Raw genomic sequence first — 27,034 nt, forward strand, 5'->3', positions numbered from 1 at the left:
TTTTCACATTTATAGATTTTAATAAATTTCATTATTGTCTTAAATGGTTCACATGGCTCGTGACTATGATACCTTTTTGATACCTTTTTTCTTGAAAAAAAAAATGATTATAAATTAGAAATATTCAAAGACTGTTTAACGAATATTCGTAGATGCTGCCAAGTGCTGACAGACTATTTATATTGTTAACTGCAAACCAGCATATTCTATGAAAGATGCTTGAACATTCCAGGACAATGAAATTCAGAGACTAAAAATTTCCATTCAACGAGAAGAAAAACAACCAACGGAATGAAAGAATAAACTGATTCTTTTTTTCTTTTTTCTTCTTTTTTTTTTTATACTGGGGTTTTTCATTATTTCATACATTAATGAGATATAACATTGTACAAATCAACTTAGTTTACAGCTACTATCATTTTCTCTCATGATTTCAGGTAGTAAAATACTTCAACCTATGATGTAAATCCATTCAAAAAGCCTTGCTTTTTTTAGGCACCAAGAAACTGGAAATCTGTGCATAAGTTAAACAAACAAGCTGTCAAAAGCAAATAAAATCCCCCACCCTTATGGTCTTTTTAGCTTATCTGTTCACCTATCAAGTCCAATCCTACAACAAGGAATGACAAACCCTGGAACAGCAAGAAATAGAAATGAACTCCATGTGCCGATAACAGGCTTCTAGCAGAGGCGGTGAGCAAAAGAAAAGCCAGTGCAAGTTCCTGCTTGAAGATCTTGTTTTTCTTCTTCTTTGGAGGGACTTCTTGTTCTTTCAGTTTGCTTAGCAATTCTAAACCTGACTCAGAATGCCTCCTCAAGATTTTCTCTTCGTTTATCGACTTTGATTCCCTCTCGGCGAGGGCTAATAAATCTGATTCAGATGATCTTCCTGTCTTCTTTGTTACTACCCACTCATAAGCACTTCCCAGCTGAAATAGTCCAGAGATCATGGCATTGAATTTCGTGACTGACATTGTGTTCTCAAACAGTAGGTATGGAACCAAGAAAGGAAAAGATTTAGGTGATGGAAGGATGTTTAGAAGGGACATGAAAATTGGGACATAGCAAATTACCCAAAGAGGCAGTTCAGCCTCTGGTATGAACATGGTCAATGGTAGTATGACACAAAACAGTGTGAATGAGTAAAAGGGAAGTATCAGCTTCCTCAAAAGAAAGAACAGACATATCAAGTTGGCCTTCTTCCAAATTGAAATCTGCACAATGAACATAATTTATGTTTAAAAAGAGAAAAAAAAAATTCAATAAAACTTCCAAACTAAGAAAATTGGAATTGCAATGAGCAGAGAAACTTTATAATGAAATGGAGACAAACCTTAGAAGTTATGACAGCAGGAAAACATAATCTGAAGAGCTGCATTGGACCGGAGTGCCACCGATGCTGCTGTTTCTTATAAGCTTCATAAGACTCGGGCAATTCACAAAGCACTTTGACATCATTGACAAAGATGAATTTCCATCCATTCAAGTGTGCTCGAACTGCAATGTCCATATCCTCAACAGTTGTTCTCTCAAGCCAGCCTCCTGAATCTTCCAAAGCCTTAATTCTCCAAACTCCTGCAGTTCCATTGAACCCAAAGAAATTGAGAAAAACACCATTCACTTGCTGCTCCACTTCGAAATGAAAGCACAGATTGATGTTCTGGAGTCTTGTCAGCAAATTCTCATCCTTGTTCACAAAAGACCAGCGAGCCTGGACAAGTCCCAAGTCAGGTCTCCCCTGTGACAAAAATTCGAGATTGTTAGAGCTGCTAGAAAAGAAATTTAAGTACAATAGAAAAATCTCTACTTTTTTTCCATTATTACCTTGAAGTGGGGAATGGTCTGTTTGAGGAAATCAGGATTTGGCTGGAAATCAGCATCAAATATTGCTACAAACTCAAAGTCTTTGACATAATCACAGGACATAGCAGATTTAAGGTTGCCAGCTTTATACCCAGTTCTGATCAATCTATGTCTGTAGATTATGTTGACCCCTTTCTGACTCCAAGAAGAGACTTCCTCTTTGATCAGAAGCTGTATGTTTCCATCACTTGAATCATCCAAGACTTGAATGAGAATCCTATCTTTTGGCCAATCCAGTTGGCAGGCAGCTGCAATTGATTGCTCGTACACCTACATATTCACCCAAAATTTGAAAAATAAATAAAGTTGTTCTACAATTGGTCAATCACGCGCTAATGGCCATGGCCCATCAAAGAAATAACAGTAAAGTTGAAGGAATTTCAGTGGAGATGAAGTTGGTTGTGTTACCTCTCTCTCATTGCACATAGGAATCTGAACAAGGACCATAGGAAAACTGGAAGAATCTTCAATCTCAATGGAATCTGGTTCAATTGTGGGCTTTAATTTCTTGTACTTGATCCAGAAACATCCAACACATAGAACTAGCCGATCAAGAGACTGAATCAAGAATAATAGAGTGCAGAATCTGGAGAGGGTAACCACCAGTGGAGCAATATAATCAACCCTGAATGATAACCAGGCCATATAAGACCATTGCACAAGACCTTGAACCTCCCATGGCTGGATCAGATTCAAATTCCATTTCTTGAAATGGGCAATGATTTCTATCACCAAAGCTACAATCGATATGAAAAGGAAAATTTTGATAAATCTGTATAGCCTCACTCTGCTCTTGGGTTCTTCATCACTCACGTCAGACAAGGCAATGCGCTTCTTAAGTGAAACGAACATGCTACCAAAAGCCGTGGCCAGCCATGAAAGACAAGCAAAAGCTCTATGAACTTTAAGGAGAAGAACCCACGTGAACTGCTTGGTGCTCACAGCTTTTTCTTTCTCGAGAAACATGGTTGAATCCGTACCATTGACCTCCATTACAGAGTTGTTAGGCTTCTCAATTGTGATTGAAACTGAATTTGGAGCCATTTTTTTCAGTTCCACCGACAAAAATTGGAGTTGAAAAATACACCCAAAAAAAAAAAATTTTGATACAAAAAGAAACAACCTGGAAAACAGAGGAGGATGAACTGGGGTACTACTGATCAGCTACAGGATTCGTAAAGCATATAAATGAGAAAGTGATATAAAGAACCCATGAAAACGTGTTCCTTGTGAAAGCTTTGATTTTTGAAATCCGAACAGGAAAAGAATCAGAAACTCCAAATGTACACCAAGATTGACAAATAAGATTTGAAGTCAAAGTTTTTTTTTTTTTCCCCTTTTTTTATTTCTAGGGTGGAAGGAGGTAGGAAGTAAAGAAAAAAAATACAAAAGAAAGAGCTTGAGCTGACCTGTTGTTCTCAAGTAGTCTCTTGAGACTATTAGGGTCTCTGGCCTCAGTTTGGAGCGTTGAGTTCCAATATATATTTCTTAATTAATCAATGGTCATGTGCAGTGCCGACTAATGAACTTGCAATGCTCTTTAAGTTTTGAATAGTAGTAGAATAGAAACCACTAATTTCAAAGACAGATGGGTGTGACATATGGGTAGGCTTAGTCCATCAATAAAAACCACTAAAATTACACCTTAACTTTAGTTTAATTATATTAGGATAAAATCTCCCTATAATTTAGAATAATATTGTAATTTCCTATTGTAGCCAAAAAAAAAAAAAAAAAAACAAAACAAAATATATATGTACATTGTAACTCATCCGCTAAAAAAATGAAAAAAAAATGAAAAAAAAAAAAAAAGGGAAATGGAGAGGACTTTAACCCATTGTCAAAGCCTTGGGTTCCAGCTCTTATCCAAAGAAATTTGAGACAACTAGGCCATACCCAAATTGCAGATAACCCCACAAAATGTTCTTCTTGTCCGCTTCTTTATCACCATATATTACTGGAAAGTATTTCTTCTTAGCGTTTCTTTTTCACCAACCTCAAAGAAGCTTCGGGGTCCTCCATTTTGGGTGGTTAAACTACACTCCTTCAATATACCTTTATTTATGTTATTTATTACAAGGTGTCATTAAGTGAGATCTGCTTTATGTATTGAAATAAGTGTATGCTTTTGGCTGTAACCAGCTTTGCTAAGATTTTAAGATCTAAATAATTGGCAGATAGCATAGAAACCGACAAAACATCTAGCTGTATTTACATTTTGTAAATATAATGTGTTATTGGATAATTTTGTCTCCTTTTTTCAACTAACCTTTTCGTTTTGGATTTTATGGATGCAAAGACTTCCACGAATGTTAGAGCAACAGAGAGAGAGAATATTAAAAGTTTCAAAGAACTTGTTAATCAAACTGTGACTTGTTTGCTAAACCGAATATGTTATGATATTCTGATTATAAAATTCTTTTTCCTGTATTCTAAGAATCACTTTTTACCCGGATATATAATATTCACAGGCATAAAACGCTGCAAAATGATACTTAAGTCTTATTATTTAAAACATTATAGTACTTGATTAAATATGAGTAAAGTCAAACTAAGGGTATATTTTAGAGTTACCTTGACCACTCTATTTTTTTTTTTTTTTCTTTCTTTAACTTCTGATCCAAGGTACATTCCAAATTCCAACTATCTCCACGCCTATTCTGTGTAAGTTTTCAGGCTTAATCCTAAAACCAAGGCAGATGTATAGATCACTGCTGTGTTCTTGTTTTTGTTTTTTTCTGCAATATTTGAAAAAAAAAAAAAAAGATATTAAAAAGAAGAAACACAAGTACAAGTTTGCTCTTGTGAAACAGAAAGTGGAATTTGTCATGGATTTGATTCAACTTTTCATGCAAAATTTGAGCTGAAGACTTATTATGGATCTGACAACAATAAATACAGGTACATGAAAAGTGAAAAATGAAAAATCTTGGCAGAGATTTACTCATTCGTAGACACTCCATGATTGCTTATAGTGACCATGCATGAACTTGATATGTTTTTGCATCACATGATCTAGAGCTGGATTACCTTCTATATTTAAGGATAGATTTGACTTATGGGTTTCACTTTAATTTATGTAAACCTCCCTTAGTTCACAACTATTTTATATTTTGTTATGCTTCACCATCAGAGTGTGGGGTCCTGTTTAATTTTAAGATTATTTTTTTCAAATTTTGTTGACAGAAGCAATAAAAAAAAAAATGGAATGTAATTAAACATGAAGATGATGAAAAAGGAGCTTATTTTTTTATTTTAAAAAAAAAAGGAGCTTATTTTTTTATTTTAAAAAAAAAAGGAGCTTAATTAGCCATGAATGGTAACGTTTTTGCATAATATTGAAGCAACAGAAATTATATTTTTTATAAAACTTGGGACAACAAATTCAACCATGCTTGTGTCCAAAAATTGAGTTCTTTTTTAACTTTTTTTTTGCTGCCCCCCAACTAAAAGAACCAAAGTAAACCACCCTTGTTAAAGACTGATGTATTTAGTGTTGTGGGGTATCCTCATTTATGAGTTTTGAGAACCCATGTGATTCAAGCACCACCAAAAACCTTTTTTTCTGGTTGAAGTTCAATAAATATAACAACCCCCCCTGGAGAAGATTGTGTCAGTTAATTCAGTTATTTAATCCAAATGCAAAGTACTCATTTTTTTCTTACAAATATTTTCAGTTTGATGACTGATATACATGGAAAACCAGAAATTCCTGTTTGTGGGTAAATTCAGTAAGCTGTGTGTTTATATTTTTATATAGATAGATTCAGTAAGGGGTTCTGTATATTATATATCTATATATATATCAATTATTTTGGCTAGCCAAGGAAATTTTGATGATATCAGGATTAGAAAAAGGAGAAAACAGAATGGCTGCCACAAATGCGACTTTGGTTTACCAGAATCACAATAAATATAATATTTTACTTGCAGCCAAAAAAAAAAAAAAAAAAGGTAAATATAATATTTTACTCTGAATTCTCATAATTTATTTGATTGGCTACTGTCGGTATCAGCTTTTTTTACACGAGATTTTTTTTTTCTTTTTTTTTTGTTTGGTCCTTGAAGCCTCCCAATCATGATGTAGTGCAGGTTATTCATGAATGAAATTTATGTTTTACATGGAGTACTTGAAACATTTATAAAAAATGGAATGCTAGAAATAGTAAGATAAGGATGAAAACTAAATTTTCCTTTCAATTTCTCATAAATATTTATGAAGGAACAAATGGGGTTTGCAGGTTTTATGTGGTTGGATGGGAGTGTATCCCAGCAACCAAGCAGTGCAACCCCAAGGGGCTGATCCAACAATGCCAACTGCAGGCTGAGTTCAAGGCAGATTATTTGCATCTCAAAGTGATTTTGTCTTGGCAGTTTGGCAGGGTCACATGGGATGAATGCTACCCTACTACAAGTCCCATGTGATTAGCTATCCTGCCTATGATCTGCACATCAATTTTATATAATATCAGCTACTTTCACTTGACTAAGCTGATTGTGATTAGTCAGATAATAGTATTCTATTTCAATTTTAACTTGTATAATACGCAATTATTACCAAAATATATAAATATATTTATATATGTGCACAATGGTAGAAGATTATGGTACTTTTTCTTGTTCCTTTCCTTTTTTGTTTTTCATTTTCCTAGCATGGTTCTTACATACAAATTATTGATCATATGCAAACAAATTGCCAGCATATCAGCCTCAATGCTATAAGTTTCCTCTTGCCCATACTTTTGTTTTAACTCAGAATTTTCATTCCTGAACAAAAATATTATTTTCACCTCCAGAACTTCCATGTGTTAGTCTAACTTTAGATTCCATATCTTGACCATCAATTAAACCGCAAAATCTTAGGTAATAGGACCCTACTAATGTGCTGCACCATTCATATGAACCAAATCTCCCAAATAATTCTAATCCCCAAGATCAATTGTAAGCAAAACCTTGGATGACACATATCCAAATCACAGGGTTATTACCAAAAAAAAAATCCAAATAACAGGGTCCTTCACAGCAATATGAAAGCTAAAGATGCTTAAAGTTAGCGAACATACGGATTCATTAAATTATCCAGAGTTTTTAAACATAGTTGGCCATACATGATACCCGGTAATGCATTACACGTATTATCTATGCTTTTCATGCCCTGCCGACAAAGACTAAATCTATATCGCAATTTTTTTTTTCTTTTTTACCAACCAACAGAACTAATACAGTGTGGCCTCACCAAAAGACAAAGCCCCCTACACTACGCTCTTTGGAAAAGAGCTAGCTACTTCACAGCCAAATGTATAGCAAGACAAACACATTCCAGCACTGTCACTAAAGGTTTCATTTCTTTTCATATGGTAAGGAAATGGGGTACTATGAAGGGATTCTTTCTGAAATGTTGATAAGGATTCTAGTACCTGTCGCTTTGGTGAAATGTCCATTTTTCAGAACAAGCAGGTTTTGGAACAGGGAGGTCCTTCTATAAAGATGGACCATGATATCAACCCCAGTTGCACCAACTTGCCTGTATGATCAATAATGGAAGAAATTATCAGCTTGGCAAGTGTTTCCTTGTCTAGCAATGTCTATGTTTTTTGGGAGACTTAGAATTCTAGGTTCCATTGTCAAGTTTCCTCCAATTCGTTGTTTTCTGAGAGTAAGGTTTTGGTCTTGACTAGGTCTAGTTAAGGGTCCAGCTATTTTACCCACTGGTACGTACTTTTGCTTGCTTCTGGTACTTTAAAAGTATATTAAAGAGAAGAAACAATTATATAAATATATATATATATATATATATATATATATATATGTATATTAATGGGATATATCTCTTCTAAGAGACCATGTTTTCAGATGATTCTTTTCCAGCAGTGAGGAATGGCCAAACAGGACGAATGTACCTCAATCCCAAATTGGATAATTGAAAACTGTATATATGATGTATTTCTTGGAAATTGGGCTGGGTTTCAAGAAAGTTTGAACTTTGGAACTTCTATGTACTATGTTTTCAATTTAAAAAAGAAATAAATATATATATATATATGTTGCTTGAGCAGGCCTTATATTCCCAAGATTTTTGAAGTGGTCTTCTCAGGCTTGGGCTATCATAGCTTCATACTGTATTTAGAAGCTATATTTTGTTGGCTTTGTTTTACATTACTCGTGTAACTCTTTCTGCTCTAGCTCTTTCCATCCATTTGTTTGAAATATATCAACATTAATTTCAAAAGCTTAAGCATATTAAAATCAAGCAGACAACAAAAGTTCTGATATGATGTTAAGTTAAATATTAATTTCAAAAACTTATGTTGTTTAGTGGATACAGATTTAATAGTTCCAATCATTTCACAATCACTGACTCATTGCTTCAATTGGTACACTTGTGATGCTAAGTTTATAAGCAAAACTAAATTTAAATATGAACACGAGCACATATCCATTAGATCTGCTGTCAAGTAAAGGGAACTTTCAACAATTATTTCCTGCATCTTTGGAATTAATTCTAAAGGTTTGTCTACTACTCTTAAGGCTACTAATAGGCCACAAGTTACATATTTCCACTTTTTCTCCACAGAAGCAAGCACCTGAAAGTACCATAAATGATAAATCATTTTGCTTGACCAGTGAAACAAGCAGACATGATAGTAATGCCATTTAATTCCTCACTGAAGCACTGCAATGAAGGAAAATGCTGGCAACAAAATGAGAGAACAAGATTTTGGCTTCATTCCTTGAAAGCTATGTATGAATGATATTGAAAGTAAACAGGTCTAAAGTGTACAATAAACTGAATTCCACTAATCTAACTTGATTAATCTTTTCATCAAACAGTTTAAAAAACAGTAAGGCATATATGAATACAAAATCATTCCCAAAATGGAAAGACAACCAATTTCAACTAGTCTCACTTTTGCCTGAGAGTCATATTATCAGTCTGCTTAGTTTCGTTAGCTATAACAAAACTATGCATTAATTTTGTATCCTGCAGCCCTTCTTTACATTAACCTTAATCATTCTGTTAAATTATCTCCTAACCTGTAAAATGAATTTTGAGAAGCATCCAAATGGAAAAAGCTTCATGTACCCCCAAAAAAAAAAAATGATGCTCATTGTCATTTTTTTCCAGTACGAAATTGTCTTCCTCATGACTCGATCCAACTGGTCCTGTCTTTATCTAGCATTTAGTAGTACTATTAAAGCACCGGGTTCTGTTGTTTTTGGACCAAAACGAAACCAGAAGGTACTCTCTAGCTGAATGAGAGTGAAACAGAAATACAGAATACTTATGAAATAGCTTATTCTTCATAATCCTTCGCAATTATGCAGTAGAGCCACTCAGCCTGAAAAGACATATGCCTCTTCTGAGGTAAAAACAGAGATACTAGCCATCCCCTTTTGCCACGTTGTACAATGCCAAATTTATGCTTTATTTATTTATTTATTTATTTTGTTTAGTTTATTTCCCACTTTCCATCATTCCACTTTATACATTGGTTCATTTTATGGGAATCTCATTTAACATGGTATAAATCTACCAAAAAATTTTGTACCATTTTATGCATTTAAACTTCATATATGACTCAAATGTGAGGATCACAGTTGAACACAAACATGGCAACCAGGTCATCTAATCCTGTGGGTTAAAGAACAAGCGACCAACTCCATTCCTTAAAAAAATTAAAAATAAACTTTACTCACTCTAATGGGCCTTTCGGTGAAGCCCATGTACCCAAAAAAAAAAAAAAAAAAAAAAACTAACTGGAAACTAAAAGTCTTATTAATAAAATTGGCGAAAGACACAGGAGTTGTTGATTGTGAAAGAAAGGTATGTGTTTCTTTTTTGCATCATATCATTAGTATCAAACATAAAGCAGTGCCGTGTCTACCACCATTCTCATCTACTTGTCCAAATCTCTCATTTTCAAACCCCAATTCTTCTACCTTATAATTTCAAACACGCACCCTCCAAATTTTTTCAACATAAAACGGGAAATACTTTCTCAAACATGAAACGTGTTGTGAACCTCTGTGATGTTGATCCCTGATCTGGGGCCATATATTAAATAATTAAAAAGACTAAACCAGTTTATTGTCTACTATTTTATTGAATTTGAATACGTAATGTAACCAACAAAATCTGTAACGCATTAACATGTTCTGTCTCATCTATTACATCATGATTATGTAACGGTGGTTTTGTGTTTTGCCCAATTTCTCTGACTTTTTGCCTCTTGTAATGCTTTGACTCGTATTTTATTAAGAAATATATATATATGTGTGTGTTTGCCATAAAAGTGAATTTAATTGACACAGCAATAATAGATTTGCCATCTTTCTTCTTGACCCTCTGTTGGGTCAACCTCAAAATCTTCCAATGCTCCTCCCCTGTAATTTAGCGATTGGGGTTCAGCCAGAAGCTGCAACTTTTGGACTACATATTAGACATATAATTAATTTATTAATTGTACCATATGGTTTTGAATTTAATAGTTTTTATATACCCTGAATAGACATATACGCTCCAGGACCAGGTTGCATATTATTTCTTAATTGAGTCTAATTATATACTTTTTGAAGCATTAAAAATGGTTTCATGACCCAGATCTCATTGGACATGTATTAATTGGCTTTTAAAAAAAATGCAAATTAGTTCAAGCCGGCCTACATAGTCTAGGGCATGCTGGCCTTAATATAATAGTTAGGTATGGAATAAGATTCAGAAACTCATAGATCGAAATGCCGGTTTGTATATATATTATATACATATATGTATATAATATATATATAAGTTGCTTAGATTGTGGGGGTGCTTATAAAGAAAGGATAGTGTCAGGTGAAACAGGTTTCGACAATTATGTTCATTGCAGCATCATCTTATTTTTCAATTCAAAGTGCATCTTTTTTTGGGTGAGTTATATAAAAGATGTGGAAAAGAATAAATAAATAAAAAAACCTTGGTTGGTAATGACCAGGCTGTGTATTTTCATCTTAATCCCTTAAACAATGATTAAACTCCCTCTAATTTCTGCAACTATTTCTTATTTCTTCTTTCAATAGAAAATTAACAAAATTAATTAGTACTGTATGTTAAAATAAGCATTAGGGTCCTCTACAATATAAAAAGAGCACAGGAAATAATGAAAGACCACCAAGTGAAGAAAAATAAAATTTTTCAGAAGCTAGGTATGGTGTCAGAGGCAAAATTATATTGCCAGTTCCATAAGTTGTACGAAGAAATCAAAAAATATTCTGTCAAAATTTGGAAGTGATATGTAGATATATATAGTCATTTTTTTGTGGATATGTTTGTTGTATATGTTGTTCCACTTTTTGTGCACCTTGATTTAGGGGATTACTATTCAGATGGGTCTCATTCAAAACAGACAGGCTTTTTTTCATGTGGTCACCTTCTGTTCCATAACTCACATGAAAATAAGGTAATATTTGTCCAACTCTCTTTTTAACTACCCTTCTATATAATTTTTTCCATGTTGGTTTGCTGAGCTTCTATTAAAAACCAATTATATATATATATATATTATATATATATACTAATCATTAGAAAAAAAAAATGGAAAATGAAAAAAGAATAATATATGTTACTGATTTGCTTTTTTATTTTTTTCTGCAATGTTGCTTTCAAATGTAGCTTTGGGAAACCATTTTTCTTTGGGAAAAAAAAGAAGAAAAAAGAAAAGAAAAAACCGAAAGAAAACAACAACAAAATCAGTCGTTTTCTAGCCATCAACATCAAAGACTCGTGGGATTTGGATGGTTTTTATTATTATGGGGTTTTGACAAAAAGCTTAATACAAACTCTAATCTAAAAATCACCATGGAAGGGAAAAAGACAAGCCATGTGAGAGGCTGACTAGGGTGTGGTATTATTCTTCCTAAAGTTTGTTGAATCTGACCAATCAAGATAAGAATCCCAAAGTAATAAAATTTTTGGCCTTTTAATGGGTCCGAATTTGAGAAATCTACGGCCAGAGATTGACATTATGATTTTTTTATTATTATTATTATATATATATATATATTTTCTGATATGTCTGTCACAATCTGATGGGCTGTACCGAACATCTTGAATGTTTGGACATTGATTCTTGTATTGGTATGCTTATCCAATGGCTGTGATTAGTCATTGCTAAAAGAGATTTTTATGATTGTACCTGCCACCAAGGTTCCGTTTGAATATAATCCAGTATAAAATCACTGTCCTATAAGAAAACTGATTGATGAGAAATCACTCAATTCATGTTTCTTCCAAATTTACCGACAAAATTATTAAAAAATATTTTCAATTTTATTAATCAAATATTATATGAAGCGTTTTTATTCGGTAGTATTTTTAGTACTCTTAGTAATCACTCTCAAATATATCAATTTGATGCCAAAATTAAATCTGCTTAAGGGCATGTATTTATGATGTTAAAGGGAAGTAGATGTTCATAATTCTTTTGATGGAACATTGTCAATATTAGTTGAAATGTCCAACACTTAATGGCTTTTATAAAGTTTCGAGTCTTCTTGTCACATAAGAAAAATAATAGGTAGATTATTTTTTTTTTAATAACAATTCCTATTTTATGGTACCACTAAAAATGATTAGTTTGGTATGCTTTTTTGTTCTGTTATTTTTTCCTTGGATTTTTGTCTCCCCTTTTTAGATTGCGCTTTTTTTTTTTTTTTTTTGGGAAATTCTTTTCAGATCGACTCTTTGTAATTGAATAGGATGATTGAATTATGGAGTTTGATAGGAGGATAGAATGCTTAATATGGCCATGAAAATAATAATTAATTTACTAGAATCCGTCCTTACTCTGCATCATATATATATATATATCGACATTTTTTTGTTTAACCTTTTTAGATATAGCCTTATAAAATGAACATTTTTAATACTTTATAATGATTTACAATCTAGCTAGCACCATGTTGCAACAATATATTGTACTTATGTAAATTTTTTAAAATTTCCAAAAGTAAAAACAATAAAATTAAATATTTATTATACTCAATAAGATATTTGTAAAAGTCAATTTCTTAAAAAAAAAAAAAAATGAAAAGAGAACTTTATCCTAGTGTAAGAGGGATCCAGCCAAGTTGGACCCTCTCCAAAATTCATGTTAACATAAAAATCTTGAATTTTAAGTAACACTTAAGATCGGTGAAAATTTGCTATTTTTTTAATGAGAGCTAAACAATGAAAAGTTAATGAGATTAATATGGTAATTTGTTTTTTTTTTTTTGGTTGAATTTTGGATTATTGCTTAAGAAATCCAGAAGAAAAAATATTAATTTTTCGTTAAAGTCAGAACTTTTAACTCGTTATAAAGATAATAAATTTTTTTTTTCTAAAAAATCTTTAAATTGAATATTTTTCAAAATTGCTACATCTTAATGTATATATATATATACAGTAATGATTAGGTTTAAATAACATCATTAATATCAAAATTACTATCTAATTTTTTATTTTTAATATTAAATCTAAACATTAAAATTTAAAATTATATTTATTAATCATTAATCATAAAAAAAATTAATTATTTTTAATATAATTTTAGTATATAACTAAACTTAAAATTAATCACTTTTTATTTAAAAGATAATAAAAAAAATATATAATGTTAATATCATTAGATGATCTCCATTTGAACCTAACTACATAAATTATAGATTAACAAGGTAAAAAAAATTAAATTAAATATGTATAATATATTTACAAATTAAATATCAAGTAATATTAACTTAATTGATAAACACTTATATAAAAAACTGAAAAAGAAGAAAAAAGAGGAAATCACATAGTAAATGAAAAAAAAAAAAGTCAAGTAAAAATGTGAAATATCAATAAAAAATCGCTTTTATGCATTAGTATAGAATAACTATCTACAGACATTATTTATTTACCAAGAGAAGGGAAGTATATAATATATAGGTTATATTTGGAGTTTTGAAACTACCGAGGAAAAACAAATCAACTTTAGTTTCGTTGTTTGGTTAAGAGGAAAAGATAATTCAAAATCAGTAAAATAAATTTAGAAATATTTACAATTTACGTGGATATCACTATTAACAATATTCTTTTTTGCTAATAACCTGCCCAAATATTAGTTATAAGGAATTCGATATTTAATAGAAAAAAGAGCCCCCAAAAAAAAAAATTTATAAGAGTAAAATAACGCATATTCTAGAAATAGTGAGAAATCTAAAAAAACAAAAAAAAAAAAAGGAAAAAAACAAAGAAATTATGGGACAGACAAAAAGCAGTAGTAAATTGCATATAGAGAGTTGGAGATGCCGGTAAATAAGGCAAGAAATCAAAATCCAGTTATAGAAAAAAATATAGCTGTGAAAAGTGATAAAATTGGAAATAAATATTAGAAATGTTGATGATTATTATTTATTTATTTATATTTTCGGGATGTAAAATTGGAAATGGATTTGGTGGTCATTGAGAAAAACAGAAATTTCTAACAAAAAATGCAAATTTCTACAAGTAGTAGCAAAATCCTGGAACGACGTCGTCTACCTTGTCCCCATCAACCATTACCTTGACAAAACTGGCAATTTCTTGGCCCCAGACCATCCCTCTCTCTCTCTCTCTCTCTAACCTGCTCGTCCATTCGCGTTTCGCGTAGCCCATCTCTCTCATTCTCTCAGCCCTTTCTCTTTCTCTCTCTCTCTCTCTCTCTCTCTAATCGCGAGCTCATCGCACAAAATCTCTGGATTTCGCTAATTCAATCGCTCTTCCTTTTCCGATTCCAATCGATCGAATCTCTCTCTCTTTCTTTCTCTCTTCACAGCTCGACGATAAATCCGTACTTTAAAGTTTATGCCACCTAAGCCCTAGACCCACGGCCCCCCCAACATTTCCAACCGTGGGTTTGCGTTTTTCCCCTTATTCAATCGAAGATCCGGGGCCTGATCTAGGGTTTTACTCGGCTCGAATTTCGCGAATCTAGGGTTTCTTTCTTTCTTCAGTGGAATTCGACTCGGGATTGATGTTTCTTTTCAAGGAAGAAGGTGGGATCGATTCAGAAATCAAGGAAGATGGAGGGCTATGCATGGGTCGGGAGGTGAGAAGTGGAAACGGAGTCGGCACATGTGGCCGGTCCCTGATTCGACCGCGACGACTGTAGCTACCAACAACAATTCCAACACTCTCGATTCCTTCTGCAAAGTATATATATATATATATATAGATAGATAGATATCTCTTCACCTATTATTCCTTTTCCGGTGTTCGGTTTTCTGATGGCTTGCTTTTGGTTTGCACTTTTATTTATTTATTTATTTTATTTTTTATTTTTTATTTTTTCTGTTGGTCAATTTCTTCCGACGTTCTGGATTTTTGGAGCTTCTAGTGTTTCTCGGTTTTTCGTAATTGTTTTTATTACGCTGTATTCTTTTTGTGGTGAATTCAGTCTTCAATTGGGTATTTCGTTTGTGGCTTTTTGATTTACTGAATTTTAGTTTTTTTCCCCTTCCTAGGTCTTCGCGATCAATTAAATCGTAATTACCTTGATCTTGGCCCACGTAGTTATAATCGCGTTGTTACTGACATGGGTTTCTCATTTTTTGGGGGTTTTGTTTGTGTTTTAATATTTGGCGGTGCAAATTACAGCTTTTGATACGTTTGATTTTTCTCTTGAATGTCTGATGATGATTTGTATTTCCTTTATCGCTCTTATGGCTTTCTTTTTTTTTTTTTTGGTTTTGGGTGGTCTTATTCATATCATGGTTGTAGGTTCGCTCAAGGTCTTCATAAATTTTGGTTGTGGTAATAATGTCGTGTTAGAGTTATTTGTACTTCGTATTTTGAGTCTATTGTTTGGTGGTGAATTTGATGGATGGTTTTGTTTGTTTAGGCAAAACCTTTTTAGCTGATGTTATCTTAATGAAAAATATGGTTTCCTATTTTTTTTTTTTTCCCCAGTCTTTTGCTTCATTTCGGAAGCAGTTAAATAATAGATGCACTTTTTTCTCCTTATCGGGTCTGCTGGTATATACAGGATTCTTTTTAGGAGTATTGTGAGTTATTGTATTAATTTGGATTTGATGTATCAGTGTTTGCAGAAAAAAAAAAAAAAAGTAGGTGTATGTTTACATGCTATCCATGAATTGTGGATATGTTTTTGGCAGCTTTAGTTTATAATTGTTTCCATGTCAGTTTGCGGGTTAAAATTGCTAACCACTTTCTTACACTCTTCCATGTGGTTATTGTGAAATTCCATTCCTCTTTGTTATATTCTCTTTATATGGATGTGATAAGCCACCTTGGAGATTTCTCAAAATTCATCTTTTCTTCCCAATGTCCTTTTTGCTTCTAAACATGGCAATATTTACTGCAACCATAGTGATTGCTGAGGCGGAGGTTGTATTGTTTTTCTTTTTGTAAATTCTTTCTGCTCTGGATCCACACCATGTTTATGATTATTTTTGCTATTTTTGTGTTGTAGTTCATCTGAATGAAATTAATGCAGAAAGTTACTAATTATTTCCTTGGTCGTAAAGATTTACCCTAAAATTGTTTTTGTGTTGTATTTGCTTTATTTTAATTTAGTGAAATAATTCCCTTGTCTTAGGATGGTCGCAAGATCCAAGTTGGTGACTGTGCACTTTTCAAGCCACCTCAGGACTCCCCACCTTTCATTGGAATAATTCGTAGGCTTAATTTAGACAAAGAGGACAGGATAACTTTAGGTGTTAATTGGATTTATCGACCTGCTGACATAAGGCTTCCAAAAGGGATCTCGCTAGAAGCTGCCCTGAACGAGGTCTTTTATTCCTTTCATAAGGATGAGATACCTGCTGCATCGTTACTCCATCCGTGTAAAGTCGCATTCCTTCGTAAAGGTGTTGAACTTCCTTCAGGGATATCCTCATTTGTGTGCAGACGAGTGTATGATATCGAGAACAAGTGTTTATGGTGGTTAACTGACAAAGACTACATTAATGTGAGTGTTGTTGATTTTTTATCTCTTTCTATTGCTTGTGGATCATAGCTTATGTGACTGAACTTGTTGTCATTAACATTTTTTAATTGCAGGAGCGACAGGAAGAAGTAGATCAGCTTTTAGACAAGACAAGACTAGAAATGCATGGGGCAGTGCAGTCGGGAGGCCGTTCTCCGAAACCTTTGAATGGTCCATCATCTACACCACAGTTGAAATCTGGTTCAGATTGTGCACAAAATAGTACATCCTCTTTTTCTTCACAGGCTAAGGGAAAAAAGAGGGAGCGGGGTGATCAAGGCCCTGATTCTGCTAAACGAGAGCGTTTATCTAAGACAGAGGATGGGGATACTGGGCATTTTAGACCTGAAAGTATGTTGAAGTCTGAGATTGCCAAAATAACTGATAAAGGTGGTCTTGTGGACTTTGAAGGAGTTGAGAAGCTAGTTCAGCTCATGCAACCTGACAGTGCTGATAAGAAGATTGATTTGGCTGGCAGAATAATGCTTGTTGATGTGATAGCATTCACAGATAGGTTTGATTGTCTTGGACGGTTTGTTCAGCTCAGCGGTTTGCCTGTATTGGATGAGTGGCTCCAAGAGGTTCACAAGGGGAAAATTGGTGATTGTACTGGCGGCAAGGAAAGTGATAAATCTGTTGAGGAGTTTCTCTTGGCTTTACTTCGTGCTCTGGATAAGTTGCCAGTTAATCTGCACGCCCTACAAACTTGTAATGTTGGCAAGTCTGTGAACAATCTGCGTAGTCATAAAAATTCTGAAATTCAAAAGAAAGCTAGGAGTTTAGTTGACACATGGAAGAAACGTGTTGAGGCTGAGATGAATATGAATGATGCTAAATCTGGTTCAAGCCGTGGTGTTTCATGGCCCAACAAGCCTGCATCTTCAGAAGTTTCTCATGTTGGGGGCAGAAAAACTGGAAGTTCTGCTGAGGTTGGCTCAAAGAATACCAGTGTACAACCTTCCCTATCTAAAAATCAAGTTAAGCCTGGTCCTGGGGAAGCTGTTTCCAAGCCAGCTGCATCTCCAGGATCAACAAAATCTTTGAGTTCATCAACTGCTATCACTCCAAAGGATCAGAACTTCAGAATGTTAGTTGGTGGTGGGGCCTCGGATCTGCCTTTAACACCAATTAAGGAAGAAAGGAGCAGTAGTTCCAGTCAGTCTCAGAACAATAGCCAATCAAGTGATCATGCAAAAACTGTGGGTTCTTCATATAGGGAAGATGCAAGGAGCTCAACTGCTGGCTCTGTGAGTATCAATAAAATTTCTGGTAGTGCTTCACGCCACCGGAAATCTACCAATGGTCTTCATGGATCTTCTGTTTCAGGAGTTCAGAGAGAAGGTGTTTCAGGAAAAGTTAGTACCCCAAGTAGAAATTTGACTTCTGAAAAGGCATCGACGACTGGAGCATCACATGATAAACTTACTGATGTGTCCCTTGTTGACCATGGAAATAATCGGCTTATTGTCAGGTTGCCAAACACTCGGAGCCCTGCCAGAGGTGCGTCGGGGTCTTCTTTTGAAGATCCTGTTAGTACTTCTGGGAGAGTTTCTCCTCCTGCTGAAAAGCTTGATAACAATGAGAAAAAACCTAAGGGCAGAAGCGATTCCTTGCCAGTTAATACTTCATCAGATATGAACTCAGATTTGTGTCAGAGCAAGGATGAAGAAGGTATTGTGTTACCTGCTTCAGGGGAGCTTCACAGAGCTGGTGAAGATAGTGAAAAAGCTATAGAAGCATCAAAAGCTGCTGGCGCATCATCAAAGATAACTTCGAGGTCAGGGAAGTCATATGAGGCATCTTTAAGCTCAATGAATGCTTTGATTGAAAGCTGTGTTAAGTTTTCTGAAGCTAATGCATCTGCATCACCTGGGGATGATGTTGGGATGAATTTACTTGCCAGTGTGGCTGCTGGAGAAATATCTAAATCTGATATGTCACCGTCAGGTTCTCCAGGGAGAAACTCAATTGTACCTGAGGGATCATGCTCAGGTAATGATGGAAAAATGAAACAACTTGGTGAAGAAGTTCCTCAAGTTCAATGTCAACCTATTGTGGTTGCAAGTGGTGGTAGTACGTTAGAGCAGGGTAAGTTTGGCTATGTTTCGCTGGCTAAGAATGAGTCGAGACAATCTGTTAGCCACTTGGCGAGTGATGAAGCTGGAGATAGTAAAGGCACTTCAGCTGTTTGTGGGGAAATGGCCGTGGAGTGTAGAGTACCATGGAATTGTTCTCCAAATTCTCAGCAGAATCTAGATATTCCACCCTTGAAGTGTGATGTGAAGCCTGGTGAACCTTGTGATGCTTGTGTACCTGTGCCTTCTTGTTCTAGAAAAGAGGTTTATATGGAGGCTGAGGGAGCTAACCAGTTTCATGAGCAGAGAAAACTGGGGGCTCAAAAGGGAAATGGGAGCAGCATTTCTGATTCTAAATTAAAGATGGAAACTCCCTTGTATGATGAAGATAAGAAGGCAGATTGTGCAGATGAAAAAACTCTGGAGAACAGTACGCCAATGGTATCAGAAGCGGCTTCTGGAAGTGCAAAAGTTGAAAAGGACACTGAAACAACCTGCTCATCTTCTGAGATGGCTGTTGACAACCGGAATGTGGACAAGGAGTCAAGTGATGACATATTAATAGAGCAGAAGACATCTCGAATAACTGAAAGTCACTCAGAGACTGTTGATGGGGGAAGTGAGGATGCTCGGCGGCGTTCTGAATCTGGAAATACTTTGGATTTGCAGTCTAAGTATGAAAAGGCTGAAGATGTCAAGGTTGGAGGTCAAACTGAACGGACTGATAGACAAACAGGGGATGTATATTCTGCTTCGGTTCCTGATAATAAACATGCCAAGGAGAAGTTGGAAATGAAGGACCCTCTTGATCACTCCCTGGGTGCAGCAAATCCAGAACTTGAGCAAGCTGCTGCTTCTGTGCAAGAAAATGAACCTTATGAGAAGTCTAGTAGACGGAAGATGGACAGTAATGAATCAGGGGATGTGGAGGAGCAACAAGTTTCCAGTATGAATGCTTCGGGGCCAGATGGAGCTACAAAGCTTGATTTTGATTTAAATGAGGGTTTTCCTGTTGATGATGGGAGTCATGGGGAGGTTGTTCAAGTGGGAGATGCTGAAACTTCATCAGCTATTCATGTACCTTGCCTATTACCTTTTCAGATTTCTACTATGTCTGGCAGCTTACCTGCTTCAATTACTGTGGCTGCTCCTGCTAAAGGGCCATTTGTTCCTCCTGAAAACCCACTGCGGACCAAGACTGAACTTGGATGGAAAGGTTCAGCAGCTACAAGTGCATTCCGTCCTGCTGAACCCAGAAAGAATCTGGAATCATCAATTGGTACCAGTGATATGCCATTTGGTGATGCTGGTGGTAGCAACAAACAAAGTCGAGCTCCTTTGGACTTCGATTTGAATGAGCCAGACCAGAGAGCTTATGAGGATGTTGCTTCCCAAGGCTCTGCACCGGTAACATGGTCTGAGACTGGGCCTCGTGAACGTGGTACTGGAGGACTTGATCTTGATTTGAATAGGGTTGATGAGAGTCCTGATGTTGGTGCATTCTCTGCTAGCAATAATTCTAGATTGGAAATCCCTCCTCTTCCTAGTAGATCATCATTATCCGGTGGATTGTCCAATGGTGGTGGGGTTAATGTCTCCAGAGACTTTGATTTAAACAATGGGCCAGGCCTTGATGAAATTGGCACTGATGCAGCACCTCGCACGCAGCCCATCAAAAGCACTGTTGCATTGCCAACTCCTGTTTCTAACATTAGAGTGAACAGTCAAGAATTTGGGAACTTCTCTTCGTGGTTCTCTCCAAACAGCTCATATTCAGCCATCACTGTTCCATCGATTTTTCCGGGTAGAGGGGAGCAGAGTTATGTTGCGCCTCCTGCACAGAGGGTACTGTGTCCTACCGCTAGCACTTCTTTCGGAGCTGAGATTTACAGGGGCCCTGTGGGACCAGTGCTTTCATCCTCACCAGCAATGGCATTTTCACCTGCTACCCCGTTTCAATACCAGGGCTTCCCTTTTGAAACCAATTTTTCTATGTCATCAAACTCTTTTTCAGGTTGTTCAACAGCATATATGGATTCTTCTTCGGGTGGAGCACTTTGCTTCCCTACTATTCCCTCACAGCTAGTAGGGGCTGCTGGTGTAGTCTCATCCCCTTACCCTCGTCCTGTAATGATGGGCCTTCCTGGTGGTACTAGTAACGTTGGTCCTGATGCTAGGAAATGGGGAAGTCAGGGTTTGGACCTCAATGCAGGTCCTGGTGGAGGCACAGATACAGAACGGAGAGATGAGAGGCTTCCTTCAGGGTTTAGACCGCTTTCTATTTCCAGTTCACAAGCCCTTGTAGAGGACCAGTTAAAGATGTTTCAAGTGGGGGGCGTGTTGAAGAGAAAGGAACCCGACGGTGGGCTGGATGCGATGGATAGAATTAGCTACAAGCAACCCTCATGGCAGTAAAATTATGGTGCAATGTTGCAAAACCTGCAAGGCCTGGTGAGCCTTGCCTGCCTTTTTTGTATATGTTGGAGTTTCTCTTGATTATTTAATGATTTTGGAAGTTTTTGGTCTGTTTGTATTAATGTATAGCTATCATCGTTAAGCATAGCATATTTTGGGAATTTTGGAACCATTTACTTGGTACAATTGTGTATGCTCCTTTTGATTGCTGTCTTCAGTGTGTAGTTATGTAATTTCGTTGACATTTTGTTTTTTTCTTGTTTTTCTTTCGGTTCTAATCCTCACGTTGTCAAATATTTTTGCAGAGCTTTGCAAAATGGAGATGACTGTTGGAAACGCTCGGAGATGCTTTGAAGGGTCAGATATTTATGGCCAGGCCTGAAAGAGTTCATTGCCCCGAAATCTATGCCTTACCACCTCTAACTTTGGAAAACCGTTAGGGCCCTGGAGGCAGTTGTATTAATTGAATCTGTTCTGACAGATTGGCCTCTGCAGATAAGTTTTCCTCTGTAGATATCTAACTCACAAAAAAGCAACCCACAAAAAAAAAAAAAAAAAAAAAAAAAAAAAAGGGAAAGAAAAAAAAAAAGAAAAAAAAAAAGGAAAACAAGTTGATGTGGTGCCTAGAAACTAAGAAACTGGGGTCCAATGTAAGAGGTTCATGCCCATTCAGTAACATCAGGACCCTGATTCTTGTTCCATTTTAAAGGAGAGGATTGGATGTATGAACTTCCCAGGCTGAGGCTGGCTTGTATCTTCTGTCATAATTTTTTCTTCTTCTTCTTCTTCTTCAGTTGTTACATATATAGTTATTTACTTTAGTCATGACTGCCGAATTTTGTTACTTGATCATTCTGGTTATTGATATTTGCACAGGCTGCTGAATTGTTCTTTTTATTCTGTATTATAAGTTAAGGGGTAATTGCAGTATTACACACACAATTTCTTTTTTTCATTTAAATACAATTACCTAAAATCTTTAATAGAAGTTAATAGAAACACCTTTTAACTATTACGTTAATAAAAAGGGTGATTACATTTTTGGAGGAAATGAAATGGGTGCAGTGGAGAGATTTTTTTTATTTTTTTTTGTTGCTTTGAACGTGAATTTCAGAGATTTTGTATGGTGCAGAGAGGAATTGTAGTTTTCACACTATAAAATCTAAAGTAGGCCATGGAAGATGATATATGCCTCTCCAACCATTCTTTTTCATTAAAAGTAATCTTCTTTTATGGACGGTTGATCCTACGACACGTCCTTACAACTGTGGTTCACTTCTTTCTCTCATAGATTTGGCAATTATTTAACACATTTATTCTTTGGACTGGAAACAGAATAAGACTAACTTTACAAACTTTTGTAAATATATATGATTAAGTCCTTATAGTCCACTATACATCAATTTGCAAAAAGCATGTTGATTAGAGTAGAAGATCAAGTTTATGGTTCGGATGAATGAGGGAAAAACATTGAAAAATGAGTATCAAAGAGAAAGGCGATGATCTTAATGGTAAATCCCTTAGAAGGGACCCAGGTCCAGTCCTTTCGTCCGTTTTAGGCTGTGCGCGTCTGTTGGATTCATATATGCAAGTAAAAAAAAAAAAAAAAAAAAAAAAAAAAAGTAAAAAAAAAAAACTATGTCTTGTCTGTTGCATGTATGTGGACCCAGCTGTTTTCATGGACGGTCACGATTCAGATGGAAATTAAAAAAAAAAAAATAAAAAAATATATATATATATATATATATATATATAAAATTCAACCGTTTATACCTTGCTTGGATGCTATTTTGTCGGTATGACTTCACTGTACTAGTGTCGTTTTTTGCATGACTTACACTTGTACTTTGCTATAAAGACTCCTAATTTTTGACATTTTTGGATGGTCCAAGTCAATAGTCTTCTTCTTGTAAGGCTGTGATTTCATGTTGATTGATCTGTGATAAATTCCATTGGATTGGACATAAGGGAATTTTTATTGTGATATTGTGGGCAAGTGGAAAAGTGAGAATTGATAAAAGATCACAACCAACCAATACCCATAAAAGTGCATAATATTTTTCCAAAATCCGAATGGTTTGTGCCGAGAAATAAGGCTAATCACTAATGCTCCGTCTACAAAACCCACATGCATTGACTGATTGCCGTATATGTCCACGTGTCTCAATCTTACGGCTGGCGTTTCTTTCCACAAAAGGCACTCCCACATCTCTCATTTTTTTAATTTTTTATTTATTTTATTTTTTGGTTCTCTAGTTTCCTATCTTATCACCCCCCACCCCAAAAACCAAAATAAATAAATAAAAACAAATGTAAGAAGGGGAAAAAATAAAAAATAAAAAAAAAGAAGTGAAAAACCCAACAAGTGACCCCAAAAAAAAAAAAAAAAAAAAAGAAACAAAAAAAAAAAGAGAAAACCTCCTTCACAAGATAGAGCTTCCATATCTAATTTCTTTAACGATGGAAGCTACAGAATCTTTAGGACTCAAATCTCTAATTATCTCATTTTCATAGAAAAATCTCTCACTTTGAAAATCCCAACTCTCTCTCTTCTTCTTCTCTGTGTTTCTCTGACTGTCTGACTGTATACTGGGAAAGTTATGAAGTATTCCAGTGTCCCAAACTCAGAAAAATTTCATAACAATGGCAACAGGGATAGATTCTTCAACATCGGAAGGCTGGTCCCTTTCTTGTTCACTTCTCTAGCCGCAGCCACCATTTTTAGCTTCTTCGTTTTATATTCTCCATACCCTTTTGAATTCTTAACAAAACAAGGCCTTGATTCTGTCCAAAACCAACAAGATCACCATGTAGTGCAAGAGCAACACCACCACCACCATGATCAGAATAATGTCCTGTCTAAACCTCAAGACCAACAACAACAACAACAACAACAACAACAACAACAACACCTTGATCAGAATAATATCCCTCCTAAGCCTCGAATAAGTAAATTCAAAAAAACAACCCAATTTCTTCTTTTCTACAATTCTCTTTGCACTTGTTTGTTTTTCTCTTTGTTTTGGTTGCTAAAAGATTGTTCTGTCTTTTTGGTGTTTGTGCTTTAGAGGAGAGTTGTGACTTGTTTAAGGGTCAATGGGTTCCAGAACTGAGAGGGTCTTTGCTGTATACCAATTCAAGCTGTGCTACGATACCGAATTCCAAGAATTGTTTCAGAAATGGGAGGATTGATAATGATTTTCTTAATTGGAGATGGAAACCCGATAAATGTGAGCTCCCAAGGTTTGATCCCAAGGCATTTTTGGAGATGGTTCGAGGAAAAAAGATGGCATTTGTTGGCGACTCTGTTTCCAGAAACCACATGGAATCCCTTCTCTGCCTCTTGTCACCGGTCAGTTTTTTCAAACTTTCATTTTTCTTCAGCAAATTCTGGCGTTTTGAGTTCCTTTTAATGGTTTTGTCCTTTTCATGGACAATTCTGATTGCCATTCTAATTTTTTTTCCCCAAATATTTTAAATTTCCATGAATTTTGTGAAAAGGAAAATTTATAAAACACATCAAAGAATGTCTAGGACAAAAACCATCTTTCTCTGTCTTTGCCTCTGTCAATATCATTAAGAGAAAGTTCATGTAATCATGTTTAATTGTTATCACCATTTATGTTGAGGAAATTTGGCCACATTTTGATTTTGTTGATTTGGAATGAGGTTTAGTTTGATAGAAATTAAGTTTGAATAAGTAAATGGAGATTAGTATGAAGCTGGGAAAGTACAGAGGAATGGCATAAACGAAATTATTTTTGCTTCCATTTATTTTCTGAAATTTTTTAATAATTTTAACCGATTTCGAATTATCAATCGAAAGAAAAAGACAACTATAAGAGTTTTGAGCCATCAAATGGCCCAATACAGGTTGTAGCAGATCTGGATTTAGATTCCTGTCATATTAATCTGACTCCATTAATTTATCTAATTAAAAATGAAAAAGAGAACTAAAAAATTCCATCTAATGTGCAGTGTGGAAGATTGTAGTTAAGAAATTCACCTCATGCATATTTTGGGAGATTGTATTTGTTGTCATGAGGCAAAGCCATGTTACTCTTGACGAAAGTCAATACATCGATTAATGGAAAAAGTCAAACTAAGTGTCAATGAGGAACATGCAGTCCTTGATAATATTGGTTGGCAAAGAAAATAATAATGTGAATTTTCAAGCGTCTTGGAACGGCTTGATTATACACATACCAACCGCGTTTTTGTTTTAGTTGATTGGGTTGTTTGATTAAAGCAATTTGCGCTAAACCTGACAGAATTACTGATCATGCAGGTTGAGACTCCAAAAGACATTTTTAAAGATTCTGAAGATCGTTTCAGGAAATGGTACTTTCCTGGCTATGATTTCACCCTCATGACCTTATGGACTAGATTCCTTATAGTTGGAGAGGAGAGAATGGTGAATGGCACAGGGTCCAGCATTTTTGATCTGCAGCTTGATAAGGTGGATGAGAATTGGGCTCGACACATCCCGGAGATACACTACGCCATCATCTCCGGTGGCCATTGGTTCTTCAGGGTGATGTACTTGCACGAAGGCAACAACTTGACAGGATGCGTCTACTGCAGCAAGCCAAACGTGACCGATTACAACGTTACCTTCATTGCTCGGATGGCTTTCCGAGCTGCATTGAATTACATAAACAGCTGCAAGAACTGCAATGGGATGGTGACCTTATTAAGGACATTTGCACCAGCCCATTTTGAGAATGGAGCTTGGAACACAGGAGGTTACTGCAATAGGACAAGTCCTACAGGTGAGAAAGAGATTGATTTAAGTAGTTTTGATTTAGAAATGAGGACCATTCAATTAGAAGAGATTGAAAGAGTTAGAAAAGAAGAGAAACAAGGAAAGAAGTTTGGGGTTGTAGATATAACTAGGGCCATGCTGATGAGACCTGATGGTCATCCAGGAGCAAACTGGGGCAACAAATGGATGAAGGGTTATAATGATTGTGTTCATTGGTGCATGCCAGGCCCTATCGATTACTGGAGCGATTTGTTAATGGCGGTTCTAAGAAAAGAGACAGGTTTAGATTCATGATTAAACAGTCATAGGAATATTAGCTAGATTGATAAAATATATCATAGATTTACATATATTAATAATGCCCTTATATTTTTATTATTATTTTTACATGGGCATATTAATTGTTTTAATACAAATGATATATATAAGCATGCCAGTGCTGTTTGCTGTTCCAAATAATTCGAAAAAGTGAGTTTATTTTCGTTCATTTTCAGATTTTTAATATCTATTGTTGTATCTTTATATTGTATGAAACAATCATATTTCTCAAGATGGTCCTAGCATGTAGCATCTGGTTTTGCAATTGCTCACACTGTTTCTACCAATTGAATGAAGCATTGAGGTTCGTTTGGCCTCCTTTCAAGAACAGAAAGAATCCAAACCGTTATAACAAATGGCTTTTCCACCATTTAATAAAGGGAAAATGGTGAGTAAAAGCATAACAAGCTAAAAAACCATTCTGAACAACCATATTCCTGGAAGATTTGACCAATGATGTTCTTTTATAGCAAGAATAGGACTGAAGGATTTTGTACGGGAGATAAATCAGTAGAATTTAAAACATAAAGCACAAAATTCTTAGAAACATTCAGCAAATGGACAAAACATTTGCACGGTATTTTATGTATGGAACTAAATGCAAGTCCAGATGC

At 35.2% G+C, this 27,034-nt stretch overlaps 3 protein-coding genes across 3 annotated transcripts; 2 read left to right on the plus strand and 1 right to left on the minus strand.

The window, feature by feature from the left end:
• Nucleotides 1-292: 292 nt before the first annotated feature.
• On the minus strand, nucleotides 293-3,543 carry LOC107415449 (xyloglucan glycosyltransferase 4). Its single transcript, XM_016023776.4, has 4 exons — nucleotides 2,272-3,543; nucleotides 1,825-2,133; nucleotides 1,334-1,738; nucleotides 293-1,214 (listed from the first exon to the last, which is right to left on the minus strand). Exons 1-4 carry the CDS (start codon nucleotides 2,905-2,907, stop codon nucleotides 579-581), a joined length of 1,986 nt encoding a protein of 661 aa, XP_015879262.3. The 5' UTR covers nucleotides 2,908-3,543; the 3' UTR covers nucleotides 293-578.
• A 10,844-nt stretch (nucleotides 3,544-14,387) lies between these two features.
• On the plus strand, nucleotides 14,388-22,234 carry LOC107415354 (uncharacterized). The gene is made up of 4 exons (XM_048471822.2): nucleotides 14,388-15,052; nucleotides 16,458-16,829; nucleotides 16,922-21,373; nucleotides 21,643-22,234. The coding sequence occupies exons 1-3, from the start codon at nucleotides 14,933-14,935 to the stop codon at nucleotides 21,335-21,337; spliced, it is 4,908 nt and encodes a 1,635-aa protein (XP_048327779.2). The 5' UTR covers nucleotides 14,388-14,932; the 3' UTR covers nucleotides 21,338-21,373; nucleotides 21,643-22,234.
• A 1,455-nt stretch (nucleotides 22,235-23,689) lies between these two features.
• LOC107415374 (xyloglucan O-acetyltransferase 4) lies at nucleotides 23,690-26,652 on the plus strand. Its single transcript, XM_016023679.4, has 3 exons — nucleotides 23,690-24,286; nucleotides 24,406-24,689; nucleotides 25,626-26,652. The coding sequence occupies exons 1-3, from the start codon at nucleotides 23,938-23,940 to the stop codon at nucleotides 26,394-26,396; spliced, it is 1,404 nt and encodes a 467-aa protein (XP_015879165.3). The 5' UTR covers nucleotides 23,690-23,937; the 3' UTR covers nucleotides 26,397-26,652.
• The last annotated feature ends 382 nt before the right edge of the window (nucleotides 26,653-27,034 follow it).

This window comes from Ziziphus jujuba, chromosome 4 (assembly GCF_031755915.1).
Source record: "Ziziphus jujuba cultivar Dongzao chromosome 4, ASM3175591v1".
In the NCBI taxonomy this organism is placed as follows: domain Eukaryota; kingdom Viridiplantae; phylum Streptophyta; class Magnoliopsida; order Rosales; family Rhamnaceae; genus Ziziphus; species Ziziphus jujuba.